This window comes from Gopherus evgoodei, chromosome 12, assembly GCF_007399415.2.
Source record: "Gopherus evgoodei ecotype Sinaloan lineage chromosome 12, rGopEvg1_v1.p, whole genome shotgun sequence".
Taxonomy (NCBI): domain Eukaryota; kingdom Metazoa; phylum Chordata; order Testudines; family Testudinidae; genus Gopherus; species Gopherus evgoodei.
In genome coordinates, this window is record NC_044333.1 from 40842323 (window position 1) to 40863591 (window position 21269).

Here is a 21269-nt window from a genome sequence, read left to right on the forward strand (position 1 = left end):
ATTCCATTCAAAGAAAAAGTCAAAATATTATACCTGGAAATGTACTTTACTGTATTGACCATTTTAACTAATAGAATATGTGAAATAAACCTAACAATACTCTATTCATGGTCTCCCGTGATTTCTCTACACAAAGACATCTTTTTAATGAAAAAATCAGATAAAAGAATAACTGTCACATCAGATAAATCCCCAAGATGAGGTGAAGAGAATAAATCTATGAAATGTGTTATCCTGTTTTTTATTGATACAGGGACAAATGTGTGCTGGTGTGCACAAATAATCCAATGTTCATGTGCACTTCAAGGGATTGCATGATTTAAACTGGGTGCCAAGAAAAGTCCATGAGCATTTTTAAAAATTTGGCCCTCTCATAGAACTGTTTCTATAATAGATTAAATTGTTAGGCATACATCTGAGATAGAAATATATTTATTGTACAGTTATAATTAAAAAGCCTCCACAGTACTATTTCTGCATTACCACATTATATCCTACTCTATTTTTTGTTATCAATTTCTCTAAAAAGCCAAAATGCCTCATGTCTTTTCTCCTATCTGCACCTTATCTGTAGGTTACAGGGATGATAATGATAATTTTTAATGCTTAGATCTGGTTGTACACATCTTCAAAGTGTTGTACAAGCACTGACTAAATAATACACTTACAGGGAGCAGCTACTGCTGCTAATGAGTAATAATATTGCATCTATGCTGGGAAATCCCAAAGCACAGATCTGAAGACTTAGCATAATGCTATGATGATAGGACTATTACCTGGAATGGTTTCTCCTTCAAGAGTTCTTGAAAGCGTGTTTGCTTCCATAAACAGATGCTGGTTTTCATGTAGTTTACAGAGGGACAGGAGAGGGACCTCCAGGACAATTCAGGTGCTTCCTCCTCATGGCCAATTCCTCGCGCCTCTAAGCTCAGCCGTGGCACAACATACTGTAACTAAAATAAAGACAGTAGAAATTTACATATTGCCATGAATTTAAAAAAAGCTCCTGTGCAGTACCAATTACGTGAAGTAGTGAGTGTGGAAAGAGACAAGGATACTTTACCAAAAATGTATTTTTATTCAATTATTTGGCAAAAATGTGTTTGCTCAAGTGGTAACAAAGTGGAGGTGTCACTAAAAATCAGGCCCTAAAACACAGAGTTCATGAGTCCAGTCCTTAGAATTGGAGCAGCGTGATTGTTACTCTTCTCTCTAATAAATCCTGCTCTGTTTTGGAGGTTAACTCGGTAGAACTAAAATGTCTCAGTTACATTGGTTTAGCTGTTCCTCATGCTACCCAGCTACTTGACACAAAAATCCCAAACTGTAAAAAAATATAGGTTGGGGGTGTGTGTGGGGGGAGGGGAGATTAGATCAAGAAAATCATGGAATCTGGGACAAAAATGATAGGATGTAATATTAGACTTTTAAACCTTCCGGTGCTCTGTAAGGAAACAAGAAAGCAAACAGAGTTGGCTACATACTATTGTATACCCTATGAAATGAATAAGCAGAGAGCTAAGGCAGCTCCCATAACGGATTCAGGATAAATACTGTAATTAGTACTAATATATTACAGTACAGATACTGGCAACAGAAAAGTTCCAGTGGCACTGCCTTTTTAATAAGTGACGGCAATGGATTTTTTTTATTATTAAAATGCTTACCTTTTTTATAAGCCCTGAGGGAAGCAGCTTGCATAAATCATTATGAGAGAGGGAAGGAAACTTGCACAAAAAATAAGCAACAGCTGCAGTACAAAACCTGAGAGAAGAGAGAAAGAGAGAGCAGTTATTTGGTTTGGTTCATCTGTCATATCTGCCCCATCTTCAACTGCTGTTGCTTTCCATCCAGGAGAGCCCAGGGCCAAGTAAAAATCAAGGATATCATGCTTTATAATGGTCTAAATACAAACTGCAGTGATATCCACTCCAACAGTGTAATCATATTGGAACATTGTGCGAGCTCTGACAATGGATTTTAAAGAGCAAGGTGATAAAAGTAACTACTAAATCATTTCAAAAGTTGGCACAGGAAGTCTAGAAAAAGATGAGAATAAAATCACAACATACCTGGGAGAGAGACTGCAGTCCTATTTTGTGTAATTCAGAGCTGACCCAGAGCCACCCTAATTTTTAATATGGGGGTGTAGACTGCAAAGACCACAAGTGCCAAAAAAAGCTTCATCTTGATTTAAGACCAGGTAGGATTTGGAATTTCCATGGATCACACCTCCATACGGAAAGATGAAGGTGGCTTCAATCTGTTCTGAATCATGCCAAATTAGATGCAATCCCTGGGCTCCTCCCAAATTTCTTATGCAGCCTACTGGTGGGCAAACTTGGGGCACATCTGGTCTAAAGTTTCTACTTTTAAGTTTCATTTTCAAATAAAAACGTTCTAAACCTAAACACTAACACGTCCAGTAACATGCATCTGATGAAGTGGGTATTCACCCATGAAAGCTCATGCTCCAATACGTTTGTTAGTCAATAAGGTGCCACAGAACTCTTTTACAGATCCAGACTAACACGGCTACACCTCTGATGTCCCATAGTGTGAGTGCCACACATTCATAAGAGGGCAATCACCTGCATGATAGGATGTAATGTTCCATATCCCTGCCTGTGCCAAATGCAAGTCATCCCTAGAAACAGGGAAACCTAGTATACGATGAAGGAAGAAACTCACCTCATGCAGAAGGCTATGGACTCCCCTGTCCTGCACACTAGTAAATGGTTCCAGTACTCAGCAACAGAAAGGCCTTTTGCAGCAGCAACCTGGGAGCCAATGTTCACTTCAGGAATCAAAAATTTGGATTCATTTAAATGAATCATAAAGGCAGCTAGTCCTAAAACATGAGCATCATTTAGGGAAGGACCCTGCAGCCAAACAAATAAATAGCTAGATGAAAAGATACATAGCATTTGTAACAAAGCAGCAAGTCTCAACTAAACCTCAAACTAATCAAGGGGCAGAATACTGCTGCTATCCAGTGACTAATTCAGCGTAAAGAGCAATTTAGCAGATAGAAGGCACCAATTAAATTGGACAACTTCCTCCTTGTCTGGAATTCTGAAGTAGTTTCTGGTTAGCTTCTACAGCAGAAATAAAGATAATTCTACAACTGTAACCTGGCGTAACTAACTTTAATTATACCCTTGCAGAATTTTAAAGGCCAATGGCTTTTCAGATCCATGGCATTTAGATTCATTTATCAGTCTCATAACTTAATGCTTTCAGTACAACAGACTGAAGAGCACAAAACCAAGGAAACACTAAAAAAAAAAAAAAGAAAAAGAAAAACAATGAACACAAAAGGCATAGCTCTGGATCTTGCACCTAGGTATTTAGAACGACTCAGTCTCAACTGTCTCCTAAAAGCTGACTAAGGCTGGTAACAGTGGTGGATGTCCAGTTCCGCACCAGGTGCTACATCACAACCCCTTTACATCACTCCAGCAAAGGGGCTTTAACAGCTCCTAGGGAAAAACAGCCATTCTACAGCATAGAACATATGGAAACATAAAAGCATCTATACACAGTTCTGTGCTGCCTCCCCCATGCAGCTTGTAGCACAGGGGATTGCCAGCACAGGCAGGAATGCTTTAACATACAAAATGGCCTGCACTGATCCAGAATGCAGGACACACAAATATAGTATAAAGTCATCTTCTGTGCTGTGCCTCCTCACACATGCAACACAGAATCTAGCTGCAGAACTGAGAGCTGTGGTCTGAAAAATTACTAGGCAATGTAATACTGCCTGGATCAGTTCAGAATGAAAATTAGAGGGGGCAAAAATGGTCTTGAAACTGATACAGCATTTACTCAGTATATCTAATGCACAAGAGCTCCTTTTAATTTAACGTCAGTGCCTCCCCCTTATACATTAAATGCATAAGTCTCTGCTAATAATAAGGCTGTATAGTTAAAAATTAAGAAGTCTGAAAATACAAGAGTTAATCTGACCATATTACACCTTTTCTGCTTATATACATTAAGAGTTTGTATATTTCAGTTCATGTTGTTAAATGTGCATCATAAAGGAGCAACATGGCCAAGTTAACATTGCTGCAGGATCACTATTGTTTGCATTTTCTGAGACCAAGTTTGAAAAGTTTGTTAAAAATGAGAACTCTTGGAAAAGTACAAGCTAGTGAAATCCCTCCATCGTAGAGTACAGTACAGACAGGTACTCAATGTACATGTGGAGATATGAGGCCAAAGGAGCCCTTATCACATAGTTACCATCAATTTCTTTATGCTCGGAAACTAACCTGATGATAAATAAGCTGACAGAGTCTAGTCAACAGGGCAGGTAAGAGATGCCTGTGTCCACAAATCATCTTCACAAACAGACACAAACAGGGGCCCTGCCTACAGAAGACACAAGCCATGTGATCAAGTTACTGCCAAAGATCACTGTTATCCTTAATATAGAAGAGGATTTTAATAATGGTTAAACAGAATTCATCTGAAGCACCTTTAAGTGTAAATGCATCACACAACTATCACTCCAGCAATATAATCAATTCAGCACCATAATAATTGCTATTTATATATCACCATATGTGCGTGGCACTATATGACGTGTAAAATTAGAAGGTCTCAGCCTCAAGCAGCTTACAATCTAGTCAAAGAAGAGTTTTCGAGAGAGATCTGGAGAAGAGGAAGGTTGCTGAGGGGCATAGAAAGGAGTCTTCTTTCAGGGTAGTTATTTAAACGGTGGTGAGAAAACTGTTCAGTGCTGCCGTGCTGCCATGCTGCTAAAAGCACATCCCATTTAGGTTACAGGGTTGTAGACAGCTTGGAAGTTGCCAGTGAAGTTACTTTTTAGGGAACTACTTTGACGATAACATTTACAAAATATTTGCTAACACACACACACAAAACACCACATTCTTCTTCCAAAGAGGAACTTCTAGTAAAGCCCAGTGAAAGTCTAGTCATACTCTCACTGTTTCCATTTGTCAATACAAATGTATTTAATTTCCGAAATAAAGTGAGGCATGCACAGGTTTAAGATCAAAGTGAAAAGATAAAAGCTTCATTCTTCTCTTGACCTTGTGTCTTCAGCAGTAAGCTTTGTGCTTCATCCATTTAATGTTGGAGATGGCCCTAAGGCTAATGGCAGGAGCGCCTAGACCCAGAACAGCACTGGATGTACCCAAAATAACCCAGAAGACACTTTGCCTTTGCACATAAAACACTAAAGAAAAATATTCTTGTGGTCTGATTTGTTTCTGATTATTTTTAGCGCTTTTTTTTGTTGAAACTTTGCTCCAGTGTCCCCTCTTAATAATCCCATCCTTAGAAACAACATGGTGTTAGTATTACAAAAAGGCAGTATTAGACAGAGGGATATTTTAAAAAGGTCTGTCACATAGTGGGCAGCTTATTTCAAGAAAACTCAATGATAGTGGGAGAGCACATGGTATTTCTATTCTCATCTATTAGTTTCTGCATCACAGCGGCTCAGGATAAAAGTGCCTGAAAATGTCAGTATGCTATATCCCATATCATCAACAAGGGGGGTCTTCATAGACCCTTGCACAGTGCAGGTATTATGGGGCACTAAGCAGTTTTGACCTGCCTGCATGTATAGTATGCACCTTACCTGTCAGGAGGGTTAAAATAGGAAGCAGCTATTAGATTCTGGCAAAAGGATGTCAGTAAAAGATCAATGACCTGGAACAAAAGACATAATTCATTTCTACTTTGTGGAGTTTGTGTCTAGATTTAGTTTTAGAATATGTATATACATACAATTACCCAACACAATCTTAAAGAAAATATGTTAATATTTATAATGGGTGCACCAGATCACTGGTGCCAAGAAACTGAAATTAAAGTCCTGTGTTATAAAGCCAGGAATGTTTTATATCCCCCAATTAACATCCAGACATATTTTGATGTTATTAACATGAACTGTGATTGTATAGATCATTGTTGCAACCAAGGTCCTATATAGTTGCACCAAATCTTGTACAAAGGGGGTCAAGTGAGGTGTCTATGAAAAGGTTGCGATTTGATGGTTACAATTATGCTCTCTGTATGTGTGCATCATTTTTGTATTTGAAGTTATGAATATTGCCTATGTACTTGTATCTCAATGTGTTTGATTCTAAGTAGCATCAGTGAAGCATTTGGTCAGCTTCTTGAGAATGGGCACTTACTCAGAATAGTCCTATCAAGAAACGAACACTCAACTGACAATGGACCCTGGGAGACTCCAATCCACATCTAAGGAGCCTTCCTGGGAATGTTCAAAGTATCACATGAGCAATGGCTGCCACCTGCAAACTGAGTCATGCATGAACATGTGACTTGCCCATGGACTCCAAACTCCATCTTGCTGCTGTGATTTTCCACAGTAAGAACAAAAGGGGTCCTTCCACATGGCAGAGGATATAAAAGGCCCTGGAAACACCTCCATTTTGTCTTCAATCCTGCTTCTGACCTCTGGAGGAACTGTGCTTGAAACTGAAGCTCTAAACAAAAGGACTGAGCAACCCATCCAAGCTGTGATGTTTGTACTCCAGAGACTTGATTGGTTTAAATCAGCAGTAATCCCCTCAAGCCTGAACTAAGAACTTTGCAATTGTTGTATGTATTTGATTCCATTTTAACCAATTTTAACTCTCATCTATATTTTTTTCTTTTTATGAATAAACCTTTAGATTTTAAAGGATTGGCAACAGTGTAATTTGTGGGTAAGATCTAACTGGTATACTGACCTGGGTCTGGGACTTGGTCCTTTGGGATCGGGAGAACCTTTTTTCTTTTACTAGGGTATTGGTTTTCATAACCATTCATCCCCATAAGGGCTAGTGCTAGTGGTGATATGTATTGGGAAACTGGAGCGTCTGAGGAAATTGCTTGTATGACTTCTGGTTAGGCAGTGGGGTAAAACCAAAGTCCTCTCTGGCTGGCTGGCTGGCTTGCTTGGTGTGCCTTAGTAGTGAAGGACCCCCAGCCTTGGGCTGTGACTGCCCTGCTCTAAGTAATTTGTCCTGAATTGATACTCTCAGTAGTGTCCCACCAAAGGCCACTTTGTTACATATATGTCTTGTAAAGAAAGCTTATCCCATCTGAAAGATTTACATAGCATACAGTACAGTCTCTTCACCAGACATCCAAAGATTTCTGAACGGCTAAATATAAGTTTATATTCTCTGTAGAGCAATGCAAGAGACACAGATTGGAAATAAATTTACTGCTCTTCATAGACAAGGAAGCTTTTGACAAGCACTGTACACGTATTTACATTTCTTCAATCAATCCCATTCGCTTATTGTTTCAGGCTCTACAATACTCACACACTGATCCTGCTGTTCAAGTTTTGGGGCACAAATGTTAAGTTGGATCTGAAAAATGAAGGATGCAGCTTCATTTTCATTATGGCTGTGTCGCAGGACAGTCATCAGTCTCTCAGAGATCAGTGCAATCTGAGCTGGTACAGCTGCAGAAAAGAGCAATGTGAGAAGAAGAGAACAAGAAAGGGTAAGTGTGAAGGTAGGAAAGGAGCTGGAATTAAGAGAATACCAATTAAGAGACATCCAAGCTGATGGATGTCAATTTTTAACGTAAGAGGGAGAGGAAGGAGAGTATGTCCCATTCACTGCCTTTAAAATTCACACCAGACACTCTAAAATCCTGAAAAGCAGCAAAAGAGATTTTCCCTCCTGATGTGCTCAAAATGCAGAATAAATTACATCTTTTGGCTTGGAAACATGCAAAATGGCTGCCTAGAATGAAGGAGTGGATGAAACTCCTGCATTTCCAGCTCAGACCAACGTGTTACGTGTTACTGCCTTGCAGAGCATCTCCTTGGTATCACTCCAGGAGTTTCAAGTCTCAAGTATATGGAAATGATTAAGCCCCAGAATATTCCCTGTTGAGGGATAGGGAAAGATAAGTCACTTTGTCATTATCTAAAGGCCTCTGTCACAAAAGTAGAGAGCTTCCCATCCTCTTCAAAACAAACTCAAATGTTCCTGCCAACCTACTTGTAGAGTGCTGAGCATATTTACATCTTTAAGAATAAATTACTATGATGTTTAGGGTGTTAAATACTGAATCCCAAATTTTTAAACAAATCAGAAAACTTATGTACTGTTCTCCCAATCACTACGTTTTATTTTATATATTATGTTTCTGCAAGTGCATTTTCTTTCATTTGCTAGGATGATAGATTTCACCAGACATAAAAACTTGACCAATGCATCCATCCTGACTGTCCATTTAGAATTGTTTTCATAAAATGTATTTCATAGTTTAAGGTATCTCAAAGCACTTTAGATAGTAGCACAAGGGTAGTAACTGTGCAGGCAATGGAGCATCCACTAGGCATTCCGTAATAGTTCACACAGTGCTAAGTACATTATAAAACTTACCGTATATACTCATTCATAAGCTGAATTTTTTTTAGTAAAAAAGGGAAGCTCGAGAGACAGGGGTCGGCTTATGAACGGGTATAGAAATGGAGAGGTGGGACACAGATCCTCTGCCCCAACAGAGGGAGCAAGGAGAGGCAGGGCCAGAGTCTCTCCACTTCCGCCCCCGGCCCGCCGGAGCAGGCTGTGGCCACGCTGCCCCCGGCCCGCAGGAGCAGGCTGCGACCAGGTCAGAAACATCCTCCCTTGCCCCTCCCCAGATAAGCTGGGAAGGGATGGGATGGAGAGAGTGTGGGGGTGCTAGGCTAGGGGTGGGGTCATGTGGGAGGTGGTCACAGGGGTTACTCCCCTGACTCCCAGCTTCTCCCCATCAAAAAAGTTCCCCCCCATTTGCTGTCCCAGCCCATCAGGGTAAGCAGCTGGCGTGCCAGGACACTTTGTTTACTTAGGTTTACCGCTGTGCCTGCGAACGCTAAAGGTAAACAAACCATCTCGGATCACCAGCGGCTTATCCTGATGACCCAGGAGCCAAAGTTTGCTGACCCCTGAATTATAGGGTCAGCTTATGAATGGGTTATGAAAATTTTCCATTTTTACTTATCCATCGGAGGGTTGGGGGGACTGGCTTACAAGCGAACCGGCTTATTAGCAAGTACATACAGTACTTTATTGATCAGAAGAACATTAGTCAGAACACAATTATCAGGGTTTTTTGTTTTTTTGTTAAATTAATGGGATCTTTACTCCCATCAGAGACTTATGACAAGAACCATATTTCATCTTCCATGAGAGGAAGAGTATCCCAATGGCAGCTCCCTTGTCTCCAACAACGGAACTGCCTAACAGCTTTCATGAGCACAAGTGCAGGAGTGGGGGTGGGCCCCCCCAACCTTTTGACAGGGATGAGTGAGTTGTCTAGGAATCTTTACTGACTTATTCTTTTAACTGTCAGAAACTAATTAGGCACTCAAAAAACAAAAATATCAGACCTTAAGAAATTATATGAATTAGAGGTTACAGTCCTCAACCACCTTTGGCATGAAGCATACCACTGCTGTTTCTGCTAGCATTAGCCACTTTAAAACAAAGTTCATACAAGGCCACTATATGAAAGTAATTGCTACATGCCTCCCTACATACCATCATGTTTGCTTTGATCTGTGATCAGCATTATCAGTTCATCCAGTTCAGCCTTCAGCTGTTCAACAGGCTCTTTGAGATGGTCAGTCTCTAATTCTGTTGATCCATCTATATAAATAGAAGAGAGAGATGCTCTATATTATTTATGTTTGTATTAGAATACTAGAAATATAGGTCTGAAAGAGACCTCAAGAGGTTATCTAATCCATCACCCAACACTGAGGCAGAGTCAAGTATACCTAGACCATCCCTGATAGATGTTTGTTCAATCTGTTCTTAAAAACCTCCAATGACAGGGAATCCCCAACCTCACTCAGTAACCTATAGCCCAGTTCTCAGTTTTCCTAAATCTAACCAAAATTTCCCTTGCAGCAGATTAAGCCCATTGCTTCTTGTCCTACTTTTAGTGGGCATGGAGAACAGTTGATCACAGTCCTCTTTATAACAGTCCTTAACATATCTGAAGACTCATCAGGACCTTTCAATCTTCTCTTCTTGAAACTAAACATACCCAGGTTTTTTAATCTTTCCTCATAGGTCAGGTTTTCTAAACCTTTTATCATTGTGTTGCTCTCCTCCACACTCCCTCCAATTTATCCACATCTCTGAAAGCATGGCACCCAAAACTGGACACAGTACTCCCGCTGAGGCCTCACCAGAGTTGAGAGAGTGGAACAACCACTTTAAACACACAAAACAAAGCAGTGATTCACTGATCTCTACTTCGGGTTAATGTGAAAGCAGAATTCACTTTGGGATATAAAATTGTATACAAAGAACATAGATATGCCCAATGCACAGAATCATTTTTATCCTCAAAATCATTTACTCCTGGGGGAATTCTGCACTACTGAACGCACATAATCTATCAGCCGCACACATTTTTATTTTTTTTGTGCAGAAAAAAGCTTCTGCTGAAAAGTTGCTGCAGTTCTGCCTTTTGCCCAACAGAGGGTGCTGTGGCAACAGAGCACAGCCGCCACTCCCAGCCAGCTAGAGAAGAGAAAGAGCCTGTCATGCAGAAGACCAGGACTTGGGTTCTCATTCTGCATACTAGTGGGGACTATGTTACTCAGGGCTGAGAGCACTTAGTCTCTGAAGAAGAGATGAAGACACTATGGTAACGGCTGTTTACAGAAGCTCATACATGGCTTTGTAGAAGACGCTCTCAAATCACAGTAAGTGTTCATAGAGTTGGCAAGGAATTAAAAATGGTGGCAAGAGTAAGGAGGTAAAGAAATCCAATAAAGTATTTCTACCTCAGCTCCTTCACCTTAATTCCTGCTCCTGTACAGAACATGGGTCTTGCCTCCCCACCTCCAACCCCCAAAGGGTAGCAGAAATCCAACTGCCTGCTTGCTAAATATGACCTAGCACTTAGATGTAGTTTTGGAATTTCCATTTTAGCAACTGACTCCCTGTCTGCCACAAGTGTGCTTCATTCACTGCAGACGGTTCTATGCTCTCACATTCCAAGAGCCAATACCTGACTGAGTTTGGATCAATCCTATAGCAATAAAATTACCAGGCTCAGCCAAAAAGGCACTTAATATACTTGCTTTCTTGAGGCTTCACAATATGGAACTCCAGTCTATCACCACAAAGACAGCTGATAAAGTTTAATTTAGATGGGAAAAAAAATTCTCTTGATGACAGAAAATGATTTGCAGTAGAAACTGTAACAATACACATCTCTCTCTGCAAACTCTTCCATTTGCAAAGTGACAGCCACCAAATTTTTAAATGTGATATCTAAAGAGTAATACACCTCTACCCCGATATAACGCAACTCGATAACACGAATTCGGATATAACGTGGTAAAGCAGCGCTTCAGGGGGGAGGGCAGCAGGGCTGCACGCTCCAGCAGATCAAAGCAAGTTCAATATAATGTGGTTTCACCTATAATGCAGTAAGATTTTTTGGCTTCCGAGGACAGCGTTATATCAGGATAGAGGCATATATGCAATTGTGTTTTTGTTGTTCGTCAGAGTTCAAAGATGACCACGACATCACTAATTGGTTTGGTTTCTGTCAACATGTGAGTAGCTGATCAGGCCATTTTGAGCTTTGAACTGTCTGTGGCACACTGAGCAAGAGACGCCATTATGGGTTACTTGATTAACAGCGGACATGCCGCTGTTGTGAGATTTACACTGCTGGCGTGTCTGCTCTGCCTTAGTGGTTCTCTTCTGCTCACAGACTGTAGCTCCAGTATGGATGAGACTTCGCCAGGTAGAACGATCATGAGCAAGATCTTCTCAAATATCTGGGTCAATGTCTAAATGTCGAGTCTGAAATATTTCTGTTGGCTTCCCTGAGCATGCTTTCCCTCCCTTAACTCACCCTAAAAGATCTTTTCTGGCAGTTGTAAAAGCAGCAGAGAGTCCTGTGGCACCTTATAGACTGACAGACGTATTGGAGCATGAGCTTTCGTGGGTGAATACCCACTTCGTCCGACGAAGTGGGTATTCACCCACGAAAGCTCATGCTCCAATACGTCTGTCAGTCTATAAGGTGCCACAGGACTCTCTGCTGCTTTTACAGATCCAGACTAACATGGCTACCCCTCTGATCTTTGGCAGTTGTTCATCTGACATTCTGGTGACATGGCTTGCCCCTCATCTGTGATTTCATCAAGAGAATGGATGCTTGGAATATCTGCCCATATGAGAACCTCAATATCTGGAACTTTGTCTTGCCATCTTATCTTTATCAATATCCTCAGACAGCCAATGTGAAAGTGAGTCAGTTTCATAACATGGCATTTGTACACTGTCCGCATTTTGCATGCATACATCATAGCTGGCAAAATGATGGCTTTGTAGACTTCAGTTTTGTTTGTTAACTAATGCCTCTGCGCTCCCACACATTTGCATATAGCTTGCCAAAGGCCAACACTTGCTTTAGCAATTCTGGCATTGGTTTCATCATCAATGTGAATTGCACATGACAGTGTGCTGCTAAGATAGGTGAACTTGTCCACTGCCTGGAGGGTTTGGCCATTCACTGTGATAGTAGCTCTATGTAAGGTTTTCCTGGCACAGGCTGGTACATCATTTCTGAGAGACCAAAATTATCACAAGCTGAAGAGAGAAAAAGTTTATACTCTGCTGCATGTGAGACTCAGATCTGGCAATCAGGGAACAGTCATCAGCAAACAGAAGATCACAAATTATCACTTCCTATATCTTTGTCTTTATCTGTAGTCTCCTCAAATTGAAAATTTGTCATCAGTCCGATATCTGATGCCAATAGCAGTGTCACAGTCACAAAAGGCATCTGTAAGCACGGTAGAAAACCTCATACTGAAGAGGACTGGGGTCAAAACACAGCCCTACTTGACTCCATTGATAACCGGGAATGGTTCAGATGACTCATCATCATCCATAACGCAAGGGACCATGCCATCATGGAATTCCCAAACCACCATGATGAATTTCTCTGGGCAAATGAATTTTGCCATGATCTTCCAAAGGCCCTCCCAGCTGATTATAGCAAATGCTTTTTTCAGGTCAATGAAAGTCATATACAAGTTGGAGTTCTGTTTGTGCCATTTCTCCTGAAGTTGATGACCTGCAAACACCATATCTATGATCTTGCATCCTTTCCTGAAGCCAAACGGTCTCTCAGGGAGAAGTCCTTATCCAATATGTTGCACAAGGCAATACAGCAGGTGCCCTAATCATTGTCTGCTTCACCTTAACCCTGGTCAGAATACTACGGCTGATGAGGATCCTGCTACAGCAGTCGAAAAATCACACACAAAAAACAAATACAAATACAAGACAAAGGTGACCCCACTCACCATCAGTGTTTGGAATGCAAACACATTAATGGACTGCACAACAGCAGATAGACCGGAGAGAAGAACAGCTCTAGTTGGTAGAGAACTGGCCAGATGTAACATCCAGATAGCGTCCCTGATTGAAACCCGCCTAGCTAAAGAACAAGTTACTGAAAAAGGAGCCAGTTACATCTTCTTCTGGAGTGGCCGTAGCAAAGAAGATGAACATGAAACTGGGGTTGGTTTGCCATCAAATACAGCTAGTAAGCAAGTTTACGAATTTCCCAAAGGGTGTGAATGCTAGATTCATGCTAATGAGACTCCCACTGTTTGGGAAAAGATGTGCAACTATCATCAGCGCTAATGCACCCACCATGACTGACCCAGATTCGATCAAGGATAAATTTTACGAAGACCTGGGGTTGCTCACTGAAGAAATCCCCAAGGCAGACAAGCTCATCATTCTTGGTGACTTCAGTGCTAGAGTTGGTGCAGATTATCAGGTATGGCCAGGTATCACTGGGGGAAAAAAATGGCCTTGGGAAATGCAACAGCAACGAGGAAAATGCGCTGAACATGACTTCATCACCAACACAGTCTTCTACCTGTCAAACTGTGACAAGATGTCTTGGATTCATCTGCACTTCAAGCACGAGTATCATATTAACTAGGTCTAGGTTGGATATTAGGAAACACTATTTCACTAGGAGGGTGGTGAAGCACTGGAATGGGTTGCCTAGAGAGGTGGTGGAATCTCCATCCTTAGAGGTTTTTAAGGCCTGCCTTGACAAAGCCCTGGCTGGGATGATTAGTTGGGGATTGGTCCTGCTTTGAGCAGGGGTTTGGACTAGCTGACCTCCCGAGGTCTCTTCCAACCCTAATATTCATGATTCCATGTCATCATCAGGAGAAGAGACTGACAGGGTGTTAGAGTGAGAAGTGCAGAACGCTGGACTGATCAAAGGCTTATATAGTCTCCAAGCTGAATATCCAGATACATCCTAGTGCAGAGGTAGGCAACCTATGGCACAGGTGCCGAAGACAGCACACGAGCTGATTTTCAGTGGCACTCCCACTGCCCGGATCCTGGCCACCAGTCCAGGGGGCTCTGCATTTTAATTTAAATTTTAAATGAGGCTTCTTAAACATTTTTAAAGCCTTATTTATTTTACATACAACAATAGTTTATGTATGTATTATAAACTTATAAAAAGAGACCTTCTAAAAAGGTTAAAATGTATTACTGGCATGCAAAACCTTAAATTAGAGTGAATAAAAGAAGATTCGGCACACCACTTCTGAACGGTTGCCAATCCCTGTCCTAGTGGAAGACCACAAAGTAAAAAAAAGCACCCGAAAAGCTTAATGTCTCCAAATTAAAACAGGAGAATGTGAAACAGGCTTTTGCTGAAGAACTGTGCAACTTGTAACAAATTGATGCAAACTAACAACATCAAGGAAAACTGGGCATCGTGTACTCAGCTGCATCAAATACCCATGCTTCCATCACATGTAAACATCAAGATTGGTTTGATGAAAACAATACTGGCAAAGGGAGACTATTGAATGAGAAATATCAGCTCCATAAGGCCTGTTTAGGGGACAGCACTTCAACATCTAAGAAGGCAGTCTTCAATAACATCAAGAGGATTGTCCAGTGCAAATTTAGAGAGATGCAAAACTGATGGCTGAGCAGCTAGGCAGATGAGAGTCAGTCTTATGCAGACAGTAATGGTATGAAGAATTTCTATGATGCTCTAAGGACAATCTATGGGCCATGGTCATCAGGAACATTTCCAATACTGAGTGCCGATGGCACCACACTGCTCATTGACAAAGAAAACAAACAAGCAAAAAAAAAACACAGCAAAGATGGGCAGAACAGTTTAACAACATATCAAACATCTATTGGCAAGGAGGCAATTGATCAACTGCCCCAGATTGATATTAACATCTCTCGCTGATCCAACACTCACTGAAACTGCAAAAATGATGGACCTGCTGTAAAAGGGTAAAGCACCTGAAGCAGATGCTATACCAGGGGTCAGCAACCTTTCAGAAGTGCTGTGCCGAGTCTTCGTTTATTCACTCTAAGTTAAGGTTTTGCGTGCCAGTCATACATTTTAATGTTTTTAGAAGGTCTCTTTCTATAAGTCTAATAGACAACTAAACTATTGTTGTATGTAAAGTAAATAATGTTTTTAAAATGTTTTAAGATGCTTCATTTAAAATTAAATTAAAATGCAGAGCCCCCCCCGGACCAGTGGCCAGGACCCGGGCAGTGTGAGTGCCACTGAAAATCAGCTTGCATGCCGCCTTCGGCACACGTGCCATAGGTTGCCTACCCCTGTGCTATACCATAAGAGTATAAAGCCAGAGGCTTGCACATGGCTCTGAAACTGACTGAATTTTCCCAGTCAATGCAGACTCAAGGAACTATGCTCAAGGAGTAAAAGGTTGCATCCATCATCCACTTGTCCAAACAGAAAAGTAACAGACAATCCTACAACAGCTATCAGGACATCTCTTTGATGTCAATAGCCAGCAAAATTCTCACCAGAATTATATGTACACACCTGACTACTACAGAAGCTGAGGAGGAGAAGGAAATCCAGAGGCCAATAAAGTCTTAAAGAAAAGCAAAGATCACTCATTTTTCTACACATTTTTATTACACCCATCACCCTTGATGGTAGGTATCCAAGCAAATATAGTTAATACAAACACCACCCTAATAAAATTCAGAATCAAACTACAATATATTTTGTTTTATGTATTAATAAAACACCAATCACTGTTGTCTATATATAGGGGAAGAATCTGGTGATTTGTAATGCTTGGAAAAATTCCCATCTAAAAGGGCGTAAGCGAAAACAGATGTTGAATCTTGGTTCATTTCTCTAACAAACTAATGCTTAAGTAAATACAGATATTTCTCACCTTGTAACAGTTTCTCTTTCAAAGAATGACAGGCTTGGATATATCTGGAGTACAAGTTTGGTGGAATTTTGTCAGCTCTGCAGTAAGAGAAAAAAAAATTCCATTTACATCATTTAACCTCAGAGTTCAGACTCATTAAAATAAGGGTATAACTATATTTCATACAATAATTTTTTTCCCTATAGACTAATAGCACTAAAGCAGACACTACACTTGAGAATGTTTTTACGATATCACCTGGCATAAAGCAAAGATAGTTGCACACTAGAGATCAGCAGTATTGTACAATCTGTGGGGGTACGAGTGCACAGAAGGGAGTGCGGTTATGGGACAGAGTAAGCACTAATCTCAAGTGCAGGGCGAGACTGAGATCAAAGGCTTTATGATCTCCAAACACCTGATAGGCAGGTATACAATACTAAAATGTTCATTACAGTGTTAACAGAAGGATTAGATCAATTAAATCAGTTTAAGTTGTAACATGCAGCTAGGAGCTTGTCTGCACAGTGGGGTAACACGCTCTATGGGGGTGTGATTTCTAAAGTATACTAATGTGCTTTAATTGGTCCGCGTAGGCCCTGCTGGTGCACACTAAGTGTTTCCTAGTGTACTTCAACGTAGTACTGTTTCAGACAGCACTACATTAAAGAATACCAGCAGGGTCTATAAGGACCAATCAATGCTCAATATACTAGTAAACTTTAGAAATCATACCCTCATACAGTGCACTATTTCACCATACAGACAAGCCTTAAGTCTTAGATATAGTTTGGAATTAAGAGACACGATTGAATGCCTCATTTGTAGGCATTCTTACAGAAATGTTTGTTTTAAAGTCAGCTACAGAAAAGTTACTAGTTTTGAAACAGGTTTATTCCCACTGGGCAAGAAAATGTCAAACAGTCAATATTCAGGAACAAATGCATTCTTTACATGGGATATGTCCTCCTTAGACACTATCCTGACAAACCATAAAAGCAGATCTTGAAGTATTGCCATTGCAGCAACCCACCCCCAGCAGCAAGGCACTGTACCTACCAGATGAAACCAGGTGTCTCAGAGGGTGAGAAATCCTACCCATGAGGTTAGCTAGTAGGTACCATTTTGCAAACAAGGTATCACAGCGCATGAACCTCAGATAACCTGATTCTTTAGTCAAACACTCCCAACACATAGTCCAGAAAATCAGAAACTCCCTTTGCCTCATGTGCTTTATTTTCATACCTCTTTAAGGAGTCTATAAAAATGATGCGCAAGTCAGGAATTTCAGGGAGCTGTAACAAAAAGCAGCCAAGTCAGAAATGCATTTACTACCCACAAACATGTTTCCAAATGAAAGGATAAGAAAAATACTAACCACACGTGGCATGAGTAAAGCAGGAATAAAGTGGGAAGTATAATAGGGTCTTCTGAAAATACTAAAACAAAAGGTGAAAAGATTAGCAACTAAATATGGAGAGCAATTTCATTAATATCTTAGGAATGATTTCTGCTTGCTACACAAATAAGAATATTTGAGTATATAGTTGCTTCAGTTAAAAACCAGAACAAACTTTATTAACCATAAAAACTCAGCAATTTAAAATGGAGAAATACCATACCCATGTTAACTATTCTTAGTGTGGGATTTCCTTATTACTAGCTTCTCAGAGGATAAAGCAGGGGTCGCAACCTACGGCACACGTGCCAAAGGTGGCACGCGAGCCAATTTTTGATGGCACGCAGGGCAGGTTGAGCCGCTCAGCCTGCCATCGCTCTGGGGTTCCCGCTGCTGACCCCTTGCCAGCTGGGGTCCCGCCATCAGTCCCACTCAGCGCCCGCTGCTGGCCTGCATGAAGGAACCCCAGACAGGCAGCAGGCTGAGACCCTGGCTGGCAGAAGCCAGTGGCCGAAACCCCCGAGCATGGCAGGCCGAGCTGCACAGCCCACCACCGCTCTGGGGTTCCCGCTGCTGGCCCCTTGCCAGCTGGGGTCCCGCCGCCAGTCCCACTCAGCGCCCGCTGCTAGCCTGGGTGAAGGAACCCCAGGCTGGCAGTGGGCTGAGACCCTGGCTGGCAGGAGCCGGTGGCTGAAACCCCAGAGCGGGAGCAGGCGGAGACGCTTAGCCCACCGCTGAAACCCCAGAACTGGGTGGGCTGACCCACTCAGCCTGCTGCCACTCTGGGGTTCTGGCTCCTGGCCCCTTGCCAGCCAGGGTCCCCATTGCAGCCCCACTCACCTTGCTTCCAGTTGGAGTTCCAGCGCAGGACCCCTGCCAGACAGGGTCCAGGCCTCTGGCCCTACTCAGCCCTACCAGCCACCAGCTCCACTCACCTCAGCTGCCGATCTGAGGTTCCAGCTGGTAAACAACTGATCACTCAGACGCCTGTGTGCAGCTTAAAGTATCCAAATACATGCCACCAGACATTGGAAAACTCAGCAAGGAAGAGCAAGAGCAAGGATCACACTAAACTAGTACGGTCTGCATTTTAATTTAATTTTAAATAAAGCTTCTGAAAACCTTGTTTACTTTACATAACAGTAGTTTGGTTATCTATTATAGACTTATAGAGAGACCTTCTAAAAAATGTTAAAATATATTAATGGCACACACAGCCTTAAATTAAAGTGCATACATGAAGACTCGGCACACCACTGCTGAAAGGTTGCCGACCGCTCGGACAGAGTCCAAATTCCCAGTTAGTATTCATAGCATGAAACACTGGGTTTTCACACAGTGCATTCTTAGACATTGTTTTTTGATTTTTAAACATCCTCAAAAGATGGCTTTTTAACGGAAGCGGTGTCTTCCCTTCTGTGTACATATGGCCTTTTTATCCTCTGAGTATCATCAAAACACATAGTCTGAGCTTAGAGGATTACTGCAGCACTGGATAAATTACGATTTTCTTAAGTGCTTCTTTGCTTCCATCCTAAACTTTTCTCTTATTTTTTCTTTGATGTGCTCTTGAAACAGAATCTTTTGAGAAACTTCTAGAAAGATACCATACCTGGCCTCTATCACACTTGTTGGGATCTTCCCTGTATTTTCAAAGATCCGAATAGCCTTCTCAACATCTTCGAGTGCCTGGCTTTGGGGCTGGCTCATGCAGGTGACAAGGAGCGAATAATATAGTGAAGTTTTTAGCATAACGGAGTAAATTATTCTTGCTTAGTAACAGTGGTCTTATTTTTGCAGCACAAAGGATGCAACTACATACTGAAACAGGCTGGTATGGAGAGGAACAATGCAAGTATACTGGGAAGGCTGCTCTATCTTCATGTGCTTTGGATTTTGGGATGAGGTTAATTTAGTGCTCATAACCTTTCACTTAATTGCATTGGCTAGAACTAAACAGAATGCAGGGCATGGCCATCTAGGTGTCTCTCAAGCAGGCTGCTAATCACATGAAGTTGCAACAACTTGTGGCAATCTCCCAATGTGCAAACATACCTAATGCAGATGAGGAAGAGACTAGATGACCCTTTCACTAGGGACTTCTATAGAATTTGATCCTCCTAAGACAAACCACCAATGTACTGAGCTGCTGCACCACTGACAATAGTCTTATTTCATGCACTTTAAAATGAATTCAGTTTCTTTACTTATTTCCACATTCCATCTGTATGTCCTATTGCATTAACAACTCAAAATACAGAAACTATAGACGTAAGTGTGACTCAAAGAGATCAAGCTAAATATTCCCTTTTTGATTAGTATTATTCAAAATATACCATAAACAGGACAGGATAAAACTACAGTCTGTAGACAACTTCCCCTTCCTTCCCCCCAATGGATTATTCCCCTTAAATGTGAGAGTCATGTAGATTCTATAGCAAACAGATGCTATACAAAATTCAAAATAATAATTATTTACTGAGCTGATATATTGCATAGTTTTTCATGTAGCCAAAAATGCAGTGTAATTTTATACTGAGAAGTGTTACCACAGTAACAAAGTATAATTTACTGGAAGTCCTCCTGGAAAATCCTCCAGTACCTGCACAGCTTCCTTTGTTGAAGATAAATCCTCATAGAGCCCCATGTCTTCTATAGCAACCTGTAAGAGTCACAAGAAAAAGGAAAATGTCACAGAGCAGTTGATATTCTGATGGAAAAGGATTTTTCAGTTGGAGGAGAATGCTTTTCACCAACCTTGAGATCAGCCAATCGGGTTTTGGCCAGAGTGATATATTCCAAGAGAAAGGGACGGTATTTTGTTGGCACAAAAGGCGGATGCATTATATGGACCTAAAGAATAAAATTCAAAGCAAGGTTTACTATTTTGACAGCATACAGAAGCCAGCTTCTGGTTCATCTCCTTACAGATTCCTGGGAGCTTTGAAGCTAGGCAACGACAAGGCACTGTTGCCTGCTTAAGAGCTCACAGAAAAGCCAGTTATATGGCAAAGGAAATCTTTCCACATACAAAATTGCTATGAATTTTAATTTAGTCTCCTGAGGTACTCTTTCTTCATTGTGTCAAAGCATTAAAATAACTCTCTGCTAGTTTATTTTAGAGAGAAAACTTGGTCCTGCTTCTGAGGTTCATATTGAAAGTTATAATAATAATAATCTGATCCAGTCAAAGGCCATGTGACCTTAGTTTGATAAACTGAAGCAGTTTGAAGTAGGCCCCTAACAACCCCACAAGAAAATGATCCCCATAAGATGCATCTCACCTTCAGATACTGGGGTGCTTCAAAGGGGACCAATTCTGACAGGAACTCAAAGAGAAAGACCAAAGCCTTCTTACTGCTACCATGGTAACCACTGGCATTTCCAAAGGAAACCTGAAAGGGGAAAAATCTGAATATTGTCTTTCTGCCTTGAGAAAATTACTACCACTGCACCCTGCTACACTTAGTGTAGAAATCCCATGTACCCTGTAAATCTGTTATCAGCCCAGATAGTGTTTCTGCAAAAAGATATTCAAAAGGATATTATTATAAAAAACAATCTCTGCCAGAAAATCTAGCATGGTAACTATCAAAGTTTGGTTTAATGCTGTCTTGTGAGGACATC

At 41.1% G+C, this 21269-nt stretch overlaps 1 protein-coding gene across 6 annotated transcripts in view; it reads right to left on the reverse strand.

The window, feature by feature from the left end:
* The window catches only part of FANCA (FA complementation group A), a 61921-nt gene that overhangs the window by 20037 nt on the left and 20615 nt on the right, over positions 1-21269 (reverse strand). For all 6 annotated transcript variants that reach the window (XR_004002789.1, XM_030581407.1, XM_030581405.1 and 3 more), the window contains exons 15-28: positions 20927-21037; positions 20400-20495; positions 20245-20304; positions 19255-19343; positions 17622-17682; positions 17489-17538; positions 16265-16341; positions 9540-9647; positions 7323-7465; positions 5621-5691; positions 4281-4380; positions 2692-2882; positions 1668-1764; positions 777-953 (exon numbers count right to left, since the gene is read on the reverse strand). Coding sequence is in view for 5 of the 6 variants with exons in the window: in XM_030581407.1 (XP_030437267.1) it covers positions 777-953; positions 1668-1764; positions 2692-2882; positions 4281-4380; positions 5621-5691; positions 7323-7465; positions 9540-9647; positions 16265-16341; positions 17489-17538; positions 17622-17682; positions 19255-19343; positions 20245-20304; positions 20400-20495; positions 20927-21037 (1431 nt within the window). In the remaining variant the exon portion in view is untranslated. The remainder of the gene's footprint in view (positions 1-776; positions 954-1667; positions 1765-2691; positions 2883-4280; positions 4381-5620; positions 5692-7322; positions 7466-9539; positions 9648-16264; positions 16342-17488; positions 17539-17621; positions 17683-19254; positions 19344-20244; positions 20305-20399; positions 20496-20926; positions 21038-21269) is intronic.